General features: G+C 52.2%; 1 protein-coding gene across 4 annotated transcripts in view; it reads left to right on the top strand.

Annotated features, from left to right (window-relative positions):
• MAMLD1 (mastermind like domain containing 1) overlaps positions 1-15,439 on the top strand; it is a 119,603-nt gene that overhangs the window by 79,267 nt on the left and 24,897 nt on the right. For all 4 annotated transcript variants that reach the window (XM_027608013.2, XM_027608014.2, XM_027608012.2 and 1 more), the window contains exon 3: positions 1,330-3,078. In XM_027608013.2, the coding sequence (XP_027463814.2) occupies positions 1,330-3,078 (1,749 nt within the window). The remainder of the gene's footprint in view (positions 1-1,329; positions 3,079-15,439) is intronic.

The following is a 15,439-nucleotide window of genomic DNA, read 5'->3' as shown; positions in this document are numbered from 1 at the left end:
TCTTCCTTATGGTTTTCTTAGTAACGTTTTCTTTTTCTCCAGCTTACTTCGTTGTAAGAATATAATAATGATACATACAACATCCAAAATCCGTGTTAACCGACTATGTTACTGTAAGGCTCCCAGTCGACAGTAGGCTGTTAGTAGTTAAGTTTGGGGGCCATTTTCAAGGGTCCACCGTACATCTGTTCCACTGTTGGCTGTAGGTGCTTTCCAAGCCCCTCTCTTCCCACACATTCCTCCACTCCACCCCACTCGCTTTTCCCTCTACTTGCAGGTCACGGTCATTAACATGACAGCCACTGATGATTGTACGAAGCCTTGAACGAGTAGGAAATACTGCATCACTAACCGCTTTGTTCCCAAAGGCTATGCTTTTATAAATGGTGAGCAGCTCCCCCAAGGTGCAGATCGCAGATTGGGTCCTTTTCCTGTTGTTGCATATCTCCCCAACCTGAGGATGCATCTGCAGAGAGGAATTTCTTATTTAGATAGCTTTATACTTTGAGGGGGGGAAGGGGGGTGGTTATAAGTCATTCTCAGTAAAAACAAACAAGCAATACCAAACCGTAGAGAATAGAAAGGGCCTCGCCAGCCATCCCCAAGAGATGACTACTCCAAGTGGTCGCATGTATGTTCTTCCAAGTGATTTTTGTATGCACCTAGCAAGGTGTGTGTGCGTATAAAAATAAAGGAGCCCGTGCCCCAATGACGGGTCTGCATCTTGTGTTTCCCCTAAACGGTATAGCTCAGACCCAAGAGCACACCGCCCAATCTACTTTCCTCCAAAGGCTCTGTTGTGGTCCATTGTATCACCACAGTCTGATGCATTTAACCAAGACAGGGAGGCAACCTACAAGTTCAACATCTATGTTATGCTTTTCCTTTTTAGAAACGGGGGTCTCTGTAGACAGGTAGGAATCGGAGGTGCCTGAAGTATTTGCAGTGTGCCCTCAAACGCCCGTCTGGGGCACAGTTCATTCCGTGGCTTCCGCCTAGCTGAGCTGAGCTCCCCCTTACTCGGGCCGAGAAGATCCTTTGTGGGACTTCCTGTGGTGTTTCGTACACAGACAGCATAATGCCTAATTTGAAGTGTAACAAGACAGTTTAAATGAAACGTAGCAACAAAGGAGCAAGCATTATGGTTCCCAAAATAGGCCATATTGTATAGTTTTGACAACTATAAGTCTTGAAACTGAGAGATGTTTTATCTTGCAAGCTTCCTGTTCATTAGCTTTAATGTGCCAAGGCTTTATAAAAATTTCTCTCCCTCTCCCTCTCCCTCTCCCTCTCTCTCTCTCTCTCTCTCTCTCTTTCTATCTGCCACAGGGAACCATTAAGAGGAGACAGGAAGGAGATAATTTCCAGTTTCCAGGCATGGCTGACGGGGGTTACCCTAATAAAATCAAGAGGCCTTGCCTGGAAGACGTTACCCTCTCTATGGGCCCGAGTGCCCACCCCAGCACGTCCTGTGCGGAGCTGCAGGTTCCTCCGCTAACCATGAACCCCAGTCCCTCGGCTGTGGGCGTAACGGGCCATTCGTTACCACTCGAAGCGAATCCCATGAATGGCAGCGTCATGGGCTCACCATTCGTGGTGCCGCCGGCTGCAGAAGTGGGCCTGAAAGGGCCCCCTGGCCCCTACTATGACAAAGCCAACAGCGTGCCAGCCGTGGACCAGGAGCTTCAAGACCTCCTGGAGGAGCTAACAAAAATTCAAGAACCTTCTCCAAATGACCTAGATCTCGAGAAGATCCTGGGGAGCAAGCCGGAAGAACCACTGGTCTTAGAACACCCGCAGGCGACCCTGGGTACAACTCCCAAGCCTCCGGTTCAGATGCCACACTTGGAGAGCCTTGGCTCCGGCAAGGAGTTTGCTTCTAGTTGCAGCCAGCTCCCCGGCGCGTCGCTTCAAGTCCCGCCCTCCCCGGCGGGGATCAGCTACGTGATCCCCTCCACCAGTAAGCAGGTGGCCTCCCCCAGCTCTACGGCGGCACAGGCCAAGAGCCAGGTCCAGGGCGTGCTCCCTGTCACTTTGCCCCCGCTCCCGGTGCCTCAGTGGCATCACGCCCACCAGCTGAAGGCGCTGGCGGCCAGCAAGCAGGGGTCCGCTCTGAGGCAGCCGGGGCCCAGCCCCAGCTGGTCGGGCCTGCCGCCTCCGGGCCTCTCCTCGTCTTACCGCCCGGTGCCATCGCCGCACCCGCCGCCGCCGCCGCCGCCGCCGCCGCCGCCGCCGCCGCCGCCGCCGCCGCCGCCGCCGCCGCAGTTCAGCCCGCAGAGCCTCATGGTGTCCTGCATGGCGTCCAGCCACCTGCCGGGGAGCGCGTTCCAAGCCTCCCCCAACGCCTTACTCGCCAGCATGGCGTCGGGCGGCAGCGCCGCCCTTGGGCCCGCCATGCTCTACCCTCCCGACAAGCTCCCCGGCCCCGCTCTCAGTCAGCAGCCGCAGTTCAGCCCGCAGAGCTCCCTTCTGGCCAACCTGGTGTCCTCTAGCGTCAAAAGTCCGCCGGGACACCTGCTGTCCGCTCTGCCCACCAGCACCCCGGGGCCTTCCCCGCCCTACCGGCCGGAGAAGCTCTCCAGCCCGGGCCTGCCGCAGCAGTCCTTCACCCCGCAGTGCTCCCTGATCCGGAGCCTCACCCCCTCCGGCAACCCGCTGACGCAGCCGCCGCCGCCGGCCCCCCAGCAGTCAACCAGCGGCATCTTCAAGCCCATGACCGCCAGCTCACCCAAAACCCTGAGCATGATCATGCAGCAGGGGCTGGCCAACCCCAGCCCGGGAGTCCCGGAGCCATTTACTTTTGGCAACACCAAGCCCCTGTCGCATTTCGTTTCCGAGCCGGGCCCCCAGAAGATGCCCTCCATGCCCGCCGCCTCTAGGCAGCCGTCCCTGCTCCACTACCTGCAGCAGCCGCCGCCGGCCTCCTCCGCCACCGCCTCGTCCACCGCCACCGCCACCTTGCAGCTGCAGCAGCCGCAGCCTGACCACTCCTCGTTCCTCCTGCAGCAGGTGATGCAGCAGCCCCAGCGCTTTCAGCGGTCGGCGGCCCCGGACTCCATGGCTTCTCTGCCCAGACAGGTAAGACGGGCTCACGTCGGGTCGCGTTCCCTGGTTTTGGTGGAAGTAAGAACCGTGGCCTGTGCTATGGGTAACCTGGCTTTGGAGGCAAATCGGGCTGTAGTCCTCTCTGAGACTGGACTCGACTCTGGAAAAGTCTGTTTAAGCCAGCTAATTCCGTGTGGTCCAAGTGCAGTATTAATGAGGCCAAGGTTATGCTTTCAGTTCCTGTGCAGGCCACTTACCTTCTCTGGGAGGAAAAGTGCCCCCGGAAGGTGCTGCCAGGGGAGGGAACCAGGGGCGACAAGTCCCTGCACCGGGCCGCGTGGCGTGTTCCCTCACACAGGGCTAGTGGGGGCTTCGCAGGATGCAAGGAAATTGCACCAAAGCATTTAAATCTTGTCCCTGCTGGCAGAAGGCCACACACTGAGCCTTCTAGAAATGGCACAGCAAACTTCTGCTGAGCAGCTCCGGCGTGCCCTTCAGCACTGCGCTGGACACCGAGGCAGGTTCTAAATGAAAAGGATGGGTACGGAGAAAGTAGTTACTCTTAGCATCTCCATTCTACAAAGAAACTGAGGCTCGGAGAGTTGAAATGACTTGCCCAGAGTCACATAGCCAGGGGCAGAGCAGGAACTGGAAACCAGGAAGTCTTAGACCAGAGCCTGTGCTCTTCTCAAAATCACCGTGACTTCTCCCTCTCCCTCATCTACAATCTGATCACTAGACTCAGCCGGTCCTTCCTGGGTGGTGTCGACCGCAGATGCCCCTCATCATTGCTCTGGCCCCTGTCCGTACTGGTTATCTCTTGCCGGGTAACAAATTACTCCAAAACATCTGCTTAAAACAACACACGTATATCACCTCGCAGTTTCTGTGGGCCGGGAGTCCTGGCATCACTTAGCTGGGTCTTTGGCCTTGAGTCGCTCGTTAAGGTTGCGTTCATCTCCAGCTCAACCAGGAAGGTTCTGCTTCCAAGTTCACTCCCGAGGTTGTTGGCAGGAAGCAGTTCCTTGCAGGAGGTTGGACTGAGGCCTCAGTTCCTCATGAGCTGTTGGCTAGTGGCCTCCCTTGGTTCCTTGCCATGTGGGCCTCTTCATAGAGCATCTCACAACATGGCATCCGGCTTCATCTGAGTAAGCAAGACAGACTGTGCCAGCAAGAGAGGCAGAGGGAGTGCCTGCAAGTCAGAGGGCACGGTCTTTAGAACTTCGTCTTGAAAGTGACATCCCATCTCTTCTGCTGTATTCTGTTCATTAGACACAAGCATGAAGGTGTGAATACCAGGAGGCAGGGGTCGCTGAGGACCATGTCAGATACCTGCCTCCCCAGGGCACTGTCCATCCTGGTCCCTCCTTCCCATGGTCTCAGCCCTCCCCGAGTTCAGGCCCTCTTGGTTCTTTGTCTGAACTCAGAGTTGACTTTTAAAGTGGTTTCCCCCAGTAAACCAGCCATCACTCAAAACATTACCTTCAGGACACCCGATGGAACAGGAATCTGATCGTGTTTCACATTTGCTCAGAAGTTTCCAGAGGCCCATCACCTGGCTCCAGCTACCTTCTTAGACTCGGTATTCATCCGGCCCCGTCTGGCACTTGACTTCTATCATCCACTCTGCATTTGGGGCCTTACTCCTGCCATCCCCTGTGCCTGGCTGTCCCTCCCCACCTTCTCCGTCCTGTACCATTCCTACAGCCCCGGAGGCCCAGGCGCCTTCCCCTCCAGGAAGCTTCTCCCCGACTGCCCTGGGTACTTCTGTCTCCCACGCTGCCTCCTTCTTCTGTAGAGCAGCCGAGGAGGACAGCTTGGCCCGGGACCGGGCCTGAGGGAGGCACCTGTCATGGCTGACCTCTCTTCTGAGAGCCCTGGGTGCCTGTGACCGGGGCAGCCCCCGGAGGATAGGACCCGTGTCTTTTTCCTCCATGCCTCACGAAGCAGCCACAAGCAGAGAGCTAGCTCCGCTCCGGGGCACCCGTCCTCGGTGAGGGGAACCGGCCAGCGGCAGGCCCGTGTGTGCCGTCCGGGAGCACTTGTGTTTGAGCTCGCCGTAGGCCCCCTGCCATCTGTTTTCACAGAGCACCAGCGCTGGAGTTCTCACCCTAGCAGGCAAGGGCCTCAGCCTGGGGACACATCACCATCTAACGCTGTGAGCCCTTTGGGGTTTTTTGGCCTCAGTGGGGTACGTTTGTAGCCTGACTGTGTGGCCTCAGAGGGAGAATCCTTAATGCCTGGAGGTGTGAACATCACACCCAACTGATTCCCTAGGTGAGCTGGAGAAAGTGCTCAGGAGAAAGCCCAGCCGCCAAGCTGCCCGAGGCGACCACCACCAGCACAGGGGAAAGGCTGGGCTCCCCGAGCCGAGTGGGAGGTGGTTGCTGCCGCGAGGGGCCTTCCCTGCCCGTGCTGGCCCGTGGCCTCGGGCCGGGCTTGCCACTCCGTGCTTCGCCTGCCTTTTCTCATTTTAGGTCTCAGAGACAGAGGCCCTTATCGCTCCCTGAAAAGCCGAGAAGACTGAGGCACAAAGCAGTCACGCAGCAGCTCAGGGCCAGAGAAGGGAGTCTGTCTTGTCTGTAGAGCCCATACGTGTAACCCCGTGCGTGGGCCGCTAAGTCCAGAGTCTCCCGCTCCTGCCTGGATCTCCTACAAAATGCGCGATAGGCTATGATAGGTTGGTTGAGGATTAAACGCATTAATACGTCCGAAGCATGATGAACAGGGCCCGGCCGCACAAACTACCTGCCAGTGGAGATTTGCTATCTCTAAGACTAACTCCTGGCCCTGAGTCTCCAGATCCCGTTTCTGGGGGGCCGAGATGTGGCTCTCAAAACCGATGCTGCGTCAGGACAGAATATGAGTAGTGCTCTCTCCAGACAAGACGGACAGCAGTTGTGGAACCTACTAGCCTCGTGGGTTCTCCCTGTTCCAGGCTCTGCCGCCTCGAGCCAGCTCCAGGCCTGGTGGGAAAGGCAATAGGCCGTGTCTGCCCCGCTGGCGGGGGTCTCTAGCTCACTGCCCCTCGCCCAGCTCCCCGGTCGGTCCATGGCACTCTTCTAGCCAAAATGCGGAGTGGGCCTCTGGGCGCGCCAGCAGCTCTGCTGTTCCTTCTCATGGTCTTTCTCCATTCGCTTGAAGGCCTGAGAGCTCGGCCCTGCTCACTCTTGCAGGGGAACGTGTTCTTGGCCAAACCGAGCCTCGGAAAACCCTCCTGACCTACTACATGGTGATGGAGACTAGCTCGTTTTACCTCCACGTGTGATAATGGTTACCCCAGAAGCACTGGGGTTTCATTTTAACCCAGATTTTGGTTTTTGAAAAGAGTGCTTTCTGAATGTAAGCTGAGAAACCCAACTCTTGAGTAAGCAGAAAAGCCAAGTCCAGTCATCTAGAGGAGCTCATTTTTATTTGTAGACTCGTATTTCTCAGCTCTGGCAATTTCACTCGACCAGTTAAGTAAACGATCCGATTTCAGTGGGCCATTTGTTTGCACTGAAGGGAAAAGGCAAATGCCATCTGGCTTCAGGGCAGCAGCTTAGCATGGCAGCTGAAGCGAGGGCGTGGGGGGTTCAAGTCCAGGCACCGACACTGACCAGGCTCTGTGCCGGGAGCAACGTCACTCAGCCCCTCTGAGCCTCAGCTGCGTGTGAGCCCAGGAGGAGTGCTGGTCTCTTGGGACATTGGAAGACAAAGGAGGCGCTGAATTGCAATTGCTCAGAGCTGGGAGGCGCTGAATTGCAATTGCTCAGAGCTGGGAGGCGCTGAATTGCAATTGCTCAGAGCCGGGCCTGGCACACGCTTCGTGGTCAGTCAGGGCTAGTGCAGGCCCCGGGCTGGGATCCGCCACCTCGGAGGTCAGATGCAGTTCCGAGTTTAGAACGTTTGGGGCTTTAGAAAGGTAATATGGTGCATTTGCCAAATATCACACAAGCCTCTGGCAGAACCTGGGGCAGCATTTCATTGTTCTTGCAGAGAAATATGAATATTTAACTAAGTCCACATCAATTTTTGTCCCCAAATAAATTTTGATGCCGATTTTACCAAAATAAAAGCGGCTTTCCGAGCTTTTTGGGTTTGAAGTTCCAGATGAGGGATGTGGACCTGGAATTACGAAGGGAGGGACTCTTTGCAGTCAGGACACCCCAGCCCTGGTGTGTTGGATTGTAATGACCCCCAAATCTCCCCACCCTACTTCCAAGGCTGGGTGACATCTCTGTTCTTAATTGAGGTGAATTTTGTTTCCATAACTTAGGGCTCTTCTCCCTGAAGGCTTATTGGAGATACGCGCAAAAATCAGTTAGGACTCGAATTTTACCACCAGCCGCTGGTGAATGGAACTTACATTTGCTCAGGGATGAAAGCAGGTCCATCAAGGAGGTAGCTTGAGGGCCCTCAGTGCTCGTGGTTTGCAGAGCTGGGAGTGCAGCATCCTGGGGAGGAGGGATGTGGATGGGGGCCAGTTGGAATAAGAACAAAAAGGCCTGAAATCTGATCCTTGAGGCAGGCCGAGGCACAGGGGAAGGGGGCAGCTGTGGAGAAACAGACCAAAGAGGCACATGATATTGTTTGGACAGATTTGGAGAAGGGCAGGAGGGGAACCAAGCCTGCCTTGAGGAAGGATGAGGCCCCTCCTGGCTTTGCTACGCTTTCTGCCTTTACCAATAAGCCTCCTGTCTCCTTAGCCAGGGCACCGGTGACCACCCAGCCATTGCAGAGACCGGGGATGAATTGAGAGGACTTGCCGTCTTGCCTCCTTGAGGGGCTGGGCCTGCCATGGGGATCTGGGCAGCGTGGTCTGAAGTGGGGCCTCAGGGAAGCCCTCTTGCCACCCTCAGCCGTGGGTGAGTGCTGCACCCCCAGTGCCTGGGGCCTGAGGGAGACGGCACAGGGCAGGGGACACAATGGCCTGGGGCCGGGAGGGGACGGGCGTTGCTTGGCAGGGGGCAGGCCCCAGGACTGGGCTGGAGGCCAGGTTCAAGGGGGCCCAGGCTTTGGATCCCTAGGGTCCAAATCGCAGCTCGGCCACTTTTTAATTTGGCAAGCTATTTTCCCTCTCCGGGCCTTAGTCTCCCCATCTGTAAGCTGGAGATACTCATATCCAAGCGCTGGGCATAGGACCTGGCTCACAAAAATGCTCCATCAATGTTGGCTGCCACTGTTCCTAGAAAGTCCCTGGGGCGCCTGGGTGGCTCAGTTGGTTAAGCGACTGCCTTCGGCTCAGGTCATGATCCTGGAGTCCCGGGATCGAGTCCCACATCGGACTCCCTTCTCAGCAGGGAGTCTGCTTCTCCCTCTGACCCTCTTCCCTCTCATGTTCTCTATCTCTCATTCTCTCTCTCTCTCAAATAAATAAATAAAATCTTTAAAAAAAAAAAAAAGAAAAGAAAAGAAAGTCCCTGAAACTTCGAACACCAGTAACCCAGTGGAATGGGTTAGACTGCCTCAGTGTCCAGGGTCCTCTCTGATTATTGGTGGGGGAGGGGCGGCTGGTCAGGGAGGACATTTGCCAGGTGGCTGAAGAGAAGTCAAGTGGAGGACACAAGGTCGGTGACCCCAGAAAGGAGCAGAGCCGCTGAGCCAGGCCATAGCTTTCTGAGCACCCCTGGCCGGGGAGAAGGGGAGAATGTTGGCTGCCCCTCCCTCCAAGCATAGACAGCAGAAGTGCTGGGAGACATGTGGGGGCTGCTGTGAAGGCTGAGTAAGAAATGGGCCCCAGGACTGCTGCTGACAGGCACAGAGAGCCAACGGCAGGGAGAGCACAGAGCAGCCTTGCCGGCCACCCAGCACCAGTGCCGACAGGAACGCTGCTTCTGCTTAGTCACTGGCAGTGGGGGATGGGCGTCCCTTGTCAGCATTGTGTTTTTGGAGCCTTGTTCGGGGCCCCAGATGGATGCCAGCACTCAGAGCACCCATGCTGAACCTGCAGGGGTGCCTCCCCCTTCCTCTCCCCCCACCACCACTCACACCCACTCCCAAAGCCTCCCACAGGAACCTTTGCAGAAACTCAAGATTCCTCTTGGTTCGAATTTCCAAGGCTGTACTCACCTGCTCAGTAGAGCAGAACCTTTAATTACTGCTGTCGCAGTTAGCGCTGCAAATTAAAATCTTTACATTTGCACCATGACCTCTCATGGAAAACAGAAATGATAAAAGCAGGCTAGACCAAGAGAATCGTCTATTCTTGTCAAAGTTACGTCGGCTCCACTTTCCACCAGAGAAGGATTCAGGAGATGTACCATGTAATGATTCAACAATTCTGTACACTAACTCGGTGCTCATCACAATAAGTGTGCTTTTGAGACTAATATGACACTGTGTGTTGATTGTACTTGAATACAAAAAAACTTTAAAATTAAAAAAAAATTTAAATTTAGGAAAAAGAGAGAGAGAGTCAGGAGAGATGGTGGCCCGGGGGAACCTGCTTCTAGTCTCAAATTGTTCATGAGCATTTAAAAGCAGGTGACAGCTCTTTGTTGACATACTGGACGCCCCCCCCCCCCCCCCCCCCCCCCCCCCCCGCTCCCGGAATCAGATGCACCATATATTGTCAGGGAGGGCCTGTGACTTTGGACTTGCCGGTCCTTTCACTGGCTTACCTTAGTTCTTCTCTTGTTTTGAGGGTAAGGGTTGGGGGAAAGCGGCACTGTTCCCCTGTTATGAGAAAAGTTTCCTTGCATTTGTCTTTTACTAATTCTGGCACGAAGCATCACGCATTTCATTTTGGAGGTTAGTCCCGCTGCAGTGCAAGAGCAGAGGCCCCTGGGCAAGCTGTCACCACTCGCGGGAGGATGGGGGCGGCGAGTCAGGTTCCCGGTGCCCCTGGGTCACGGCCAGGGCCGGCTCTGCACACATCTTCTCTGCCAGATGGGGCAGCCTTTTCCTGAATAAGTGTCTTCATTTTGTCTGCGAGCACGACTGTACACACAAGCTTACTTTTTCCTTTCTTTCTAAATTGGGCCACAAAATGTTATTTCGTTTGGGGAAGCCTTTTTTTAGCTGCTTTGGGAGGAAATATAATTAGACACAGTGTAACATACATTTTTGAAAATGTAGGGCCCAGTTTCCCCGTGTTGACCAAGTTTCGTTTCAACCTCTCTGAATTGCCACGAAGTGAAACTCCACAGGGTGTTGAATTTGGGAAATGCAGTCTCAGAACTTGGTACTAATATTACCCAGAATCTGGTTTTTCTTTCTCTTTCTCTTCTGGCTTCTGAGAATCATTAATGATCCTCCGCCTCAAAGCTATGTCCCTTTTTCAAAAAGCAGAAATTTAAAATGCGCTACTTGTCAAGTGCTAGCCCTTTAAACATCAGTGGTACTTTCTATCCTTGGAGTGACGATCCGAGAGTACGGTCCACGCCGAAACTGATGAGGGTGCAGAAAGCCCCCCAGTCGGAGGCCTCAATAATAGAGATCGACAGATCGAATTTTATAATTGCTTAGTAATTGCCTTATGAAGGCTCAAAAGGCAACCATTTTCAGAAACCTCCTATCAAGTTTTTGTGGGTTTTTTGTTTGTTCATTTTGCCTTAACATACTTGAAGAGAAACCACGAACTTTGCTGAAGTTGAGGTGCTCAAAATGAGATGTTTAAAAACAAAGTGTAGGAATTATTTTCTTTTTTCAGCGCTCACTGAAACGACCTGCTTATTTGTCGCTGTAAAACCAGGGAAGGTTTTCAAAGAGTAGAAGAGTAGTACCTGCTGTTGTGACCCCCCAAGTGAAAAGTTAGCAAAACATAAAAAATGTCTAGGGCGAGTGGAAAGTCACAGTGGGCGTGGTCTGTTCAGCTGTGGCCCAACAGCCCGAGTGCAGAGCTGGACGGCGAGCCAGGCAGGCACACTAACAGGGCTCCACTCCATTCCCCCCCTTCCCTCCCGCATGCTCCCCGGCCACTCCCTCTCAAACCCGTTAATGGCCCCATAGCACAGATTTAGGAAGCCTCTCCTGAGTCCCATTTGTACTTTTAGCCTCTTCTGTCCCTTGGGGGTTGACAAATCCCAAGATCTGGGCCTGCTGCCTAATGCGGCCGTGCGTGTGCCCTGGCCGGCTCCTCGTGAGCTTGAGGAGGGCGGCAGAGGGTAGAACTCTGTTTATGGTTAAAGCAAAACCCCTCGCCACCCCCCCAAGAAAAAAGTTTCTGCTTTTTCTTAAGGAGTTGAAAAAGTTTGGATTTTTATTGGATCTCGTTAGTTTTGCCCATGGTGACACATGGTGCTTTGTCTGTTTATTGTGTTTTGTTGTCACGAGATGAGGGCTTATCATTTGAGTCCCTCCCATCAAAAGGAGTGAGGTTGTTGAAAGCTAAAAGCCACACGCAGGTCCGAAGAGATCCCACTTCCACCGCAGACCCACGTGGGCCCCCAGCACAGCCTTCCCTGGCTCCTGCCTCCCAGTGGCCTCACAGGCCTCTAAGACAGAATGGAGTAAGTGAAGAGGCGCCATTTCTCTCTTTCTTCCATACTTTGGCCCTTCTCCCATGTTAACCGAGTTTCCTGTCGGATTAGGACATGTGCAGCTGGGAATCGCCCTGAGCCCACAGATCTCGATTGGGCTATTGGAGCTAGGTACACAGAAAAAAGGGAAGCAGACACTTAAGGAAATTATCGTAAAGCTTTGGCCTAAATGTGGCCCTGAAGACCTGAAAGATGCGTAGCCCTATTTCATCAGAGAGTATTCCAAGTCTTGCTTTGCTTTGGGGGGCTTTGGATTTGAAGCCAAAGGCACAGGTTCTAGCTGGCTTTTACCCCTGTAGCGTGCTACCATGTCTGGCCGGTCTCTGTTTTTGAGCAGAGGAGGTGAGCACGGTTGTGGGGAGCTAGATTTTTTTCGCAGGTCCATGGCTGGGTGGCACATGAAGAGAATTTGCCAAAGCCGGCTGACTCCATAGGCCAACAGATGAAGGTGGACTCCTCATTTACAGTTTTGAGTAATGATCATTTATTTCCAGGTGACAAAGCTTTGACGGGTGTGGGAGGCCCCCAACCACCCCTGAGTGGGAATAACTGGGAATAATTCCATGACCCTTTCGCTCTATCAGGCAACACTTTCAAAAACGAGCTCTGGAAAATGTAAACAGACAAAATTTTGACCCCCATTAGGGTGGCTATTATTTGAAAAAGAAAACAAAAAGAGAAAACAACAAGCACTGACGAGGACGTGGAGAAATTGGAAATCACGTGCACCATCAGTAGGAATGGAGACTGGTGCAGCCGCTGTGGAAAACAGTATGGCGGCTCCTCAAAATGTAAACATAGAATTACTATATGACCCAACAATTCCACTCCTAGGTATAGACCCCAAAGAATTGAAAGCAAGGCCTTGAACCCAAATCTGTTCACCAGTGTTCACAGCAGCTCTATTTATAGCAGCCGAAAGGTAAAAAAAAAAAAAAAAAACCCAAATGCCCATCAACTGGTGAATGGGTAAGCACAATCCATCTGTCCATATTATGGACTATTATTTAGTCTTAAAGAGGAAGGGAATTCTGACACCTGCTGCTACATGAATGAACCTTAGAGACATTATGCTCAGTGGAAGAAGCCAGACACAAAAGGACAAATACTGTATGATTCCACTTTTATGAGGTAAGTAGCATGGTGGGTGCCTGGGGCTGGGGGAGAAAAGGGGAAGTTAGTGCTTAATGGGGAATAGAGTTTCAGTTTGGGATGATGAACACGTTCTGGAGAGGGATGGTGGGGATGGTTGCACAATACTGCGAATGTACCCAATGTCTCTGAACTGTGCACTTAAAATGGTTAAAACGGCAACTTTTACCACAATAAAAAAAGAAAGACTTAAGTTTTAAAACACTTGCCAATCCAATCCTCTTCTCATCAAAAGCAATATTTAATTTTCAAATAATATTAGCGTGTTACACCAAGGGGGCAACAGGCCGAGTTGCCGGCTTTCTGTCATAGCCCGGCGCCGTAGTGTCGCCATGCATGTGCATCATCTTGTGCGAGCCAGCTGGGGTTTCTGGATGTCCTAGGGAGGTGCAGAGCCAGCACTTAGAAATCACTTTCCTGGTCAACCGAACACAATGTCTGTCCTCTCTGGGCGTTTTGGTGACGTGACAACACGCGGGTCAGGGAATGGAGAAGTGACTGTAGACAGGAAGGGACATTATCTCTGCTTCTGACTGGGGTTAAGAAACCCCACTTTGCTTCATTGGTCCTCTGCATCTAGAAATACTATGATGACTCACAGTTTGCTGATTAATACAAGAGCCAGCAGAATGATGCTAGGGACTCGCTGTGTGTGACTAGCTTTCTGTGCAAACTATCCCTCTGGAGCAAGTGCTAGGCCCTGGGGGTAGAGTTCTGGAAAAAGTTAAGGATCTCAACCACAGTGCGAACCAGCTCCTAAGGCCTTGATACTGGCACACAAAGTAGGAAGTGAGAGCCTCCGACCAAGGGCCCAAAATGACTTTTGAAATGTCGACACACCTGCTTCTTGTGTCCTCACTCACATGCCCAGCTCCCAAGACCTGTGGTTTCTGCGTTTCAGGGCTTGGTGAGGTTCACATTTTAATCAGAGTTATTTGTGTCTTGTCTGCGCCGCGACTTGATAACAAAAAAGAAGAAGTCTGTCTTCTCTGGCTCTGTCAAAGTGAGCTGAAGGACCCTTTGAAGGAGTGAATGGAAGCTGGTGGGAAGGGGCGACACGACAGAATTAAGCTCTTGAGACTGTTTCTGAGTGTTTCCGAGTAATTATTGGTAGAAACTCCCAGACTTCAAGGCCGATGAACTCAGGCTCTCGTGTGGGGCCACCACCCCCTGACCGTGCTGCATTTTTCTGGTCCAGCTGGGGCTCTTGTTCTCTTCCAGCACGGGGCCAGCTGTGGCTGGCATTCCCCAAGGGTGAGATCTGAGAACACAGGGTTCCTCCAACCTCTGACGAACCCAGAGGTTAGCACCTCCAGTGGTAAATCTGCGCTGGCCCATCCCGTGGCAGCGGTGGTCATGGTTTGATGTATCTTGGAAAGACAAAACAGGCCCTCTGGCTGCCATTTCACATAGCACAGTGACAACAGCACATAAGAACCCCCTTCCCCCCCAAAAAAAAGTTGGCTCAGAAATTCAGGCCACTCTTACCACTGTTTTTTTCCCATGTAAGATCCATTCGTGCCACTCTGAGTGTTCCTAACAGAACCGGCATATTTCAGCCAGTCCTGAGAGAGCCGTGAGTGGTCTTCACTTACACACAGTGCATTTCTAAGTCTGCTGTTTCTCTTTGACCAGCACAGTGTAGAGTCAGCACATTTTGAAGGCTGTTCAGCATATGTTCTTCTCTCTTCAGGCTTAAAGTGTAATTTTTAAGTTCTTATAAGTTCCGGTTGTACTTGAATAAGCTCTCACGCTTGGTTTAAAAATTAAAAAGATAAAACAACAACAAAAAATCATTAAGAGGTTTTCTTCACTAGTTCGCGAGCATAGATTTTTACATTCTTTGTGGAAATGATAGGTTGAGGGTTTTGTTTTTGTTTGTCATTTTGACAGCTATATTGTTTGTCTTTTATTTGCTTCATTAGCTTTTCATTTGGAAGTGTCTTCTTTGGCAGGCTAATTACATTACAAGGAGATTCCTTCCCACTACCCCCTAGAAAGGTCTCCTGCCTTCAGGGTCCTTGAGAGATTTGAGGACAACTGTGATGTTCCCCCTGAGTCTTCTCTTCCCTCCCCAGTTCTTCACCCCTGTCCTGGCAGCTTGCCTCTGAACTGAGCACAAGGCATTGGAGTGAGACCCTCTGGGTGGATAAGGTTCTGCTCAACTGACTAAAATGCTCCAGGTGCATCGGTCCTGTGCAGAGGAGAGCGGGAAGGGAGGCTCACGCTTTGTTCTTGTCCCCCTAAATCTCACTTGCCCTGGTGATAGCCACATCCCCTATCTGCCTTGCCTGAGCTCATTTTCCAGGCAAGCTCAAATCTTTATACCAACCCCACACTCGCAGAAGAGGTTCCTAAAGGCAAAGCGTTTCTCTGTAAACTTGCACTTGACTTGTGTCTATTATTCACTCTCCTGGTGAATAAGGTTTGTGATAGAAGATCGGACTCGGGATGAAGAAATAGAATGAGCCCTCATGATTGTTTCTAGAGCCATCAGCTTCCTACTTGGCAACACCTCTTATGGGCTTTTAATATTTTGTTTACAGTCATTACCTCTGAAATCTCCACTTTCTGGTATGTTCTCAGACTTTTCAGAGGATTTAAAAATTCAGGAGCTTGATGCCAATAATTGCTTTTAGAAGCTAGCCCTGCCTATCTTCTATAGATGACTTCCAGTTTGGACCATCAATTATTTTCCTCACAGAAACCCACAAAGTACATATTCGAGTTATTCGGAATTGAATATGAACTAGAAATCCTTAATGTTGTTAAGCTTCTAA

This window comes from Zalophus californianus, chromosome X (genome assembly GCF_009762305.2).
Source record: "Zalophus californianus isolate mZalCal1 chromosome X, mZalCal1.pri.v2, whole genome shotgun sequence".
NCBI lineage: Eukaryota > Metazoa > Chordata > Mammalia > Carnivora > Otariidae > Zalophus > Zalophus californianus.
Note: the sequence above shows the minus strand (reverse complement) of the source record. Positions and strands in the feature narration are given on the sequence as shown.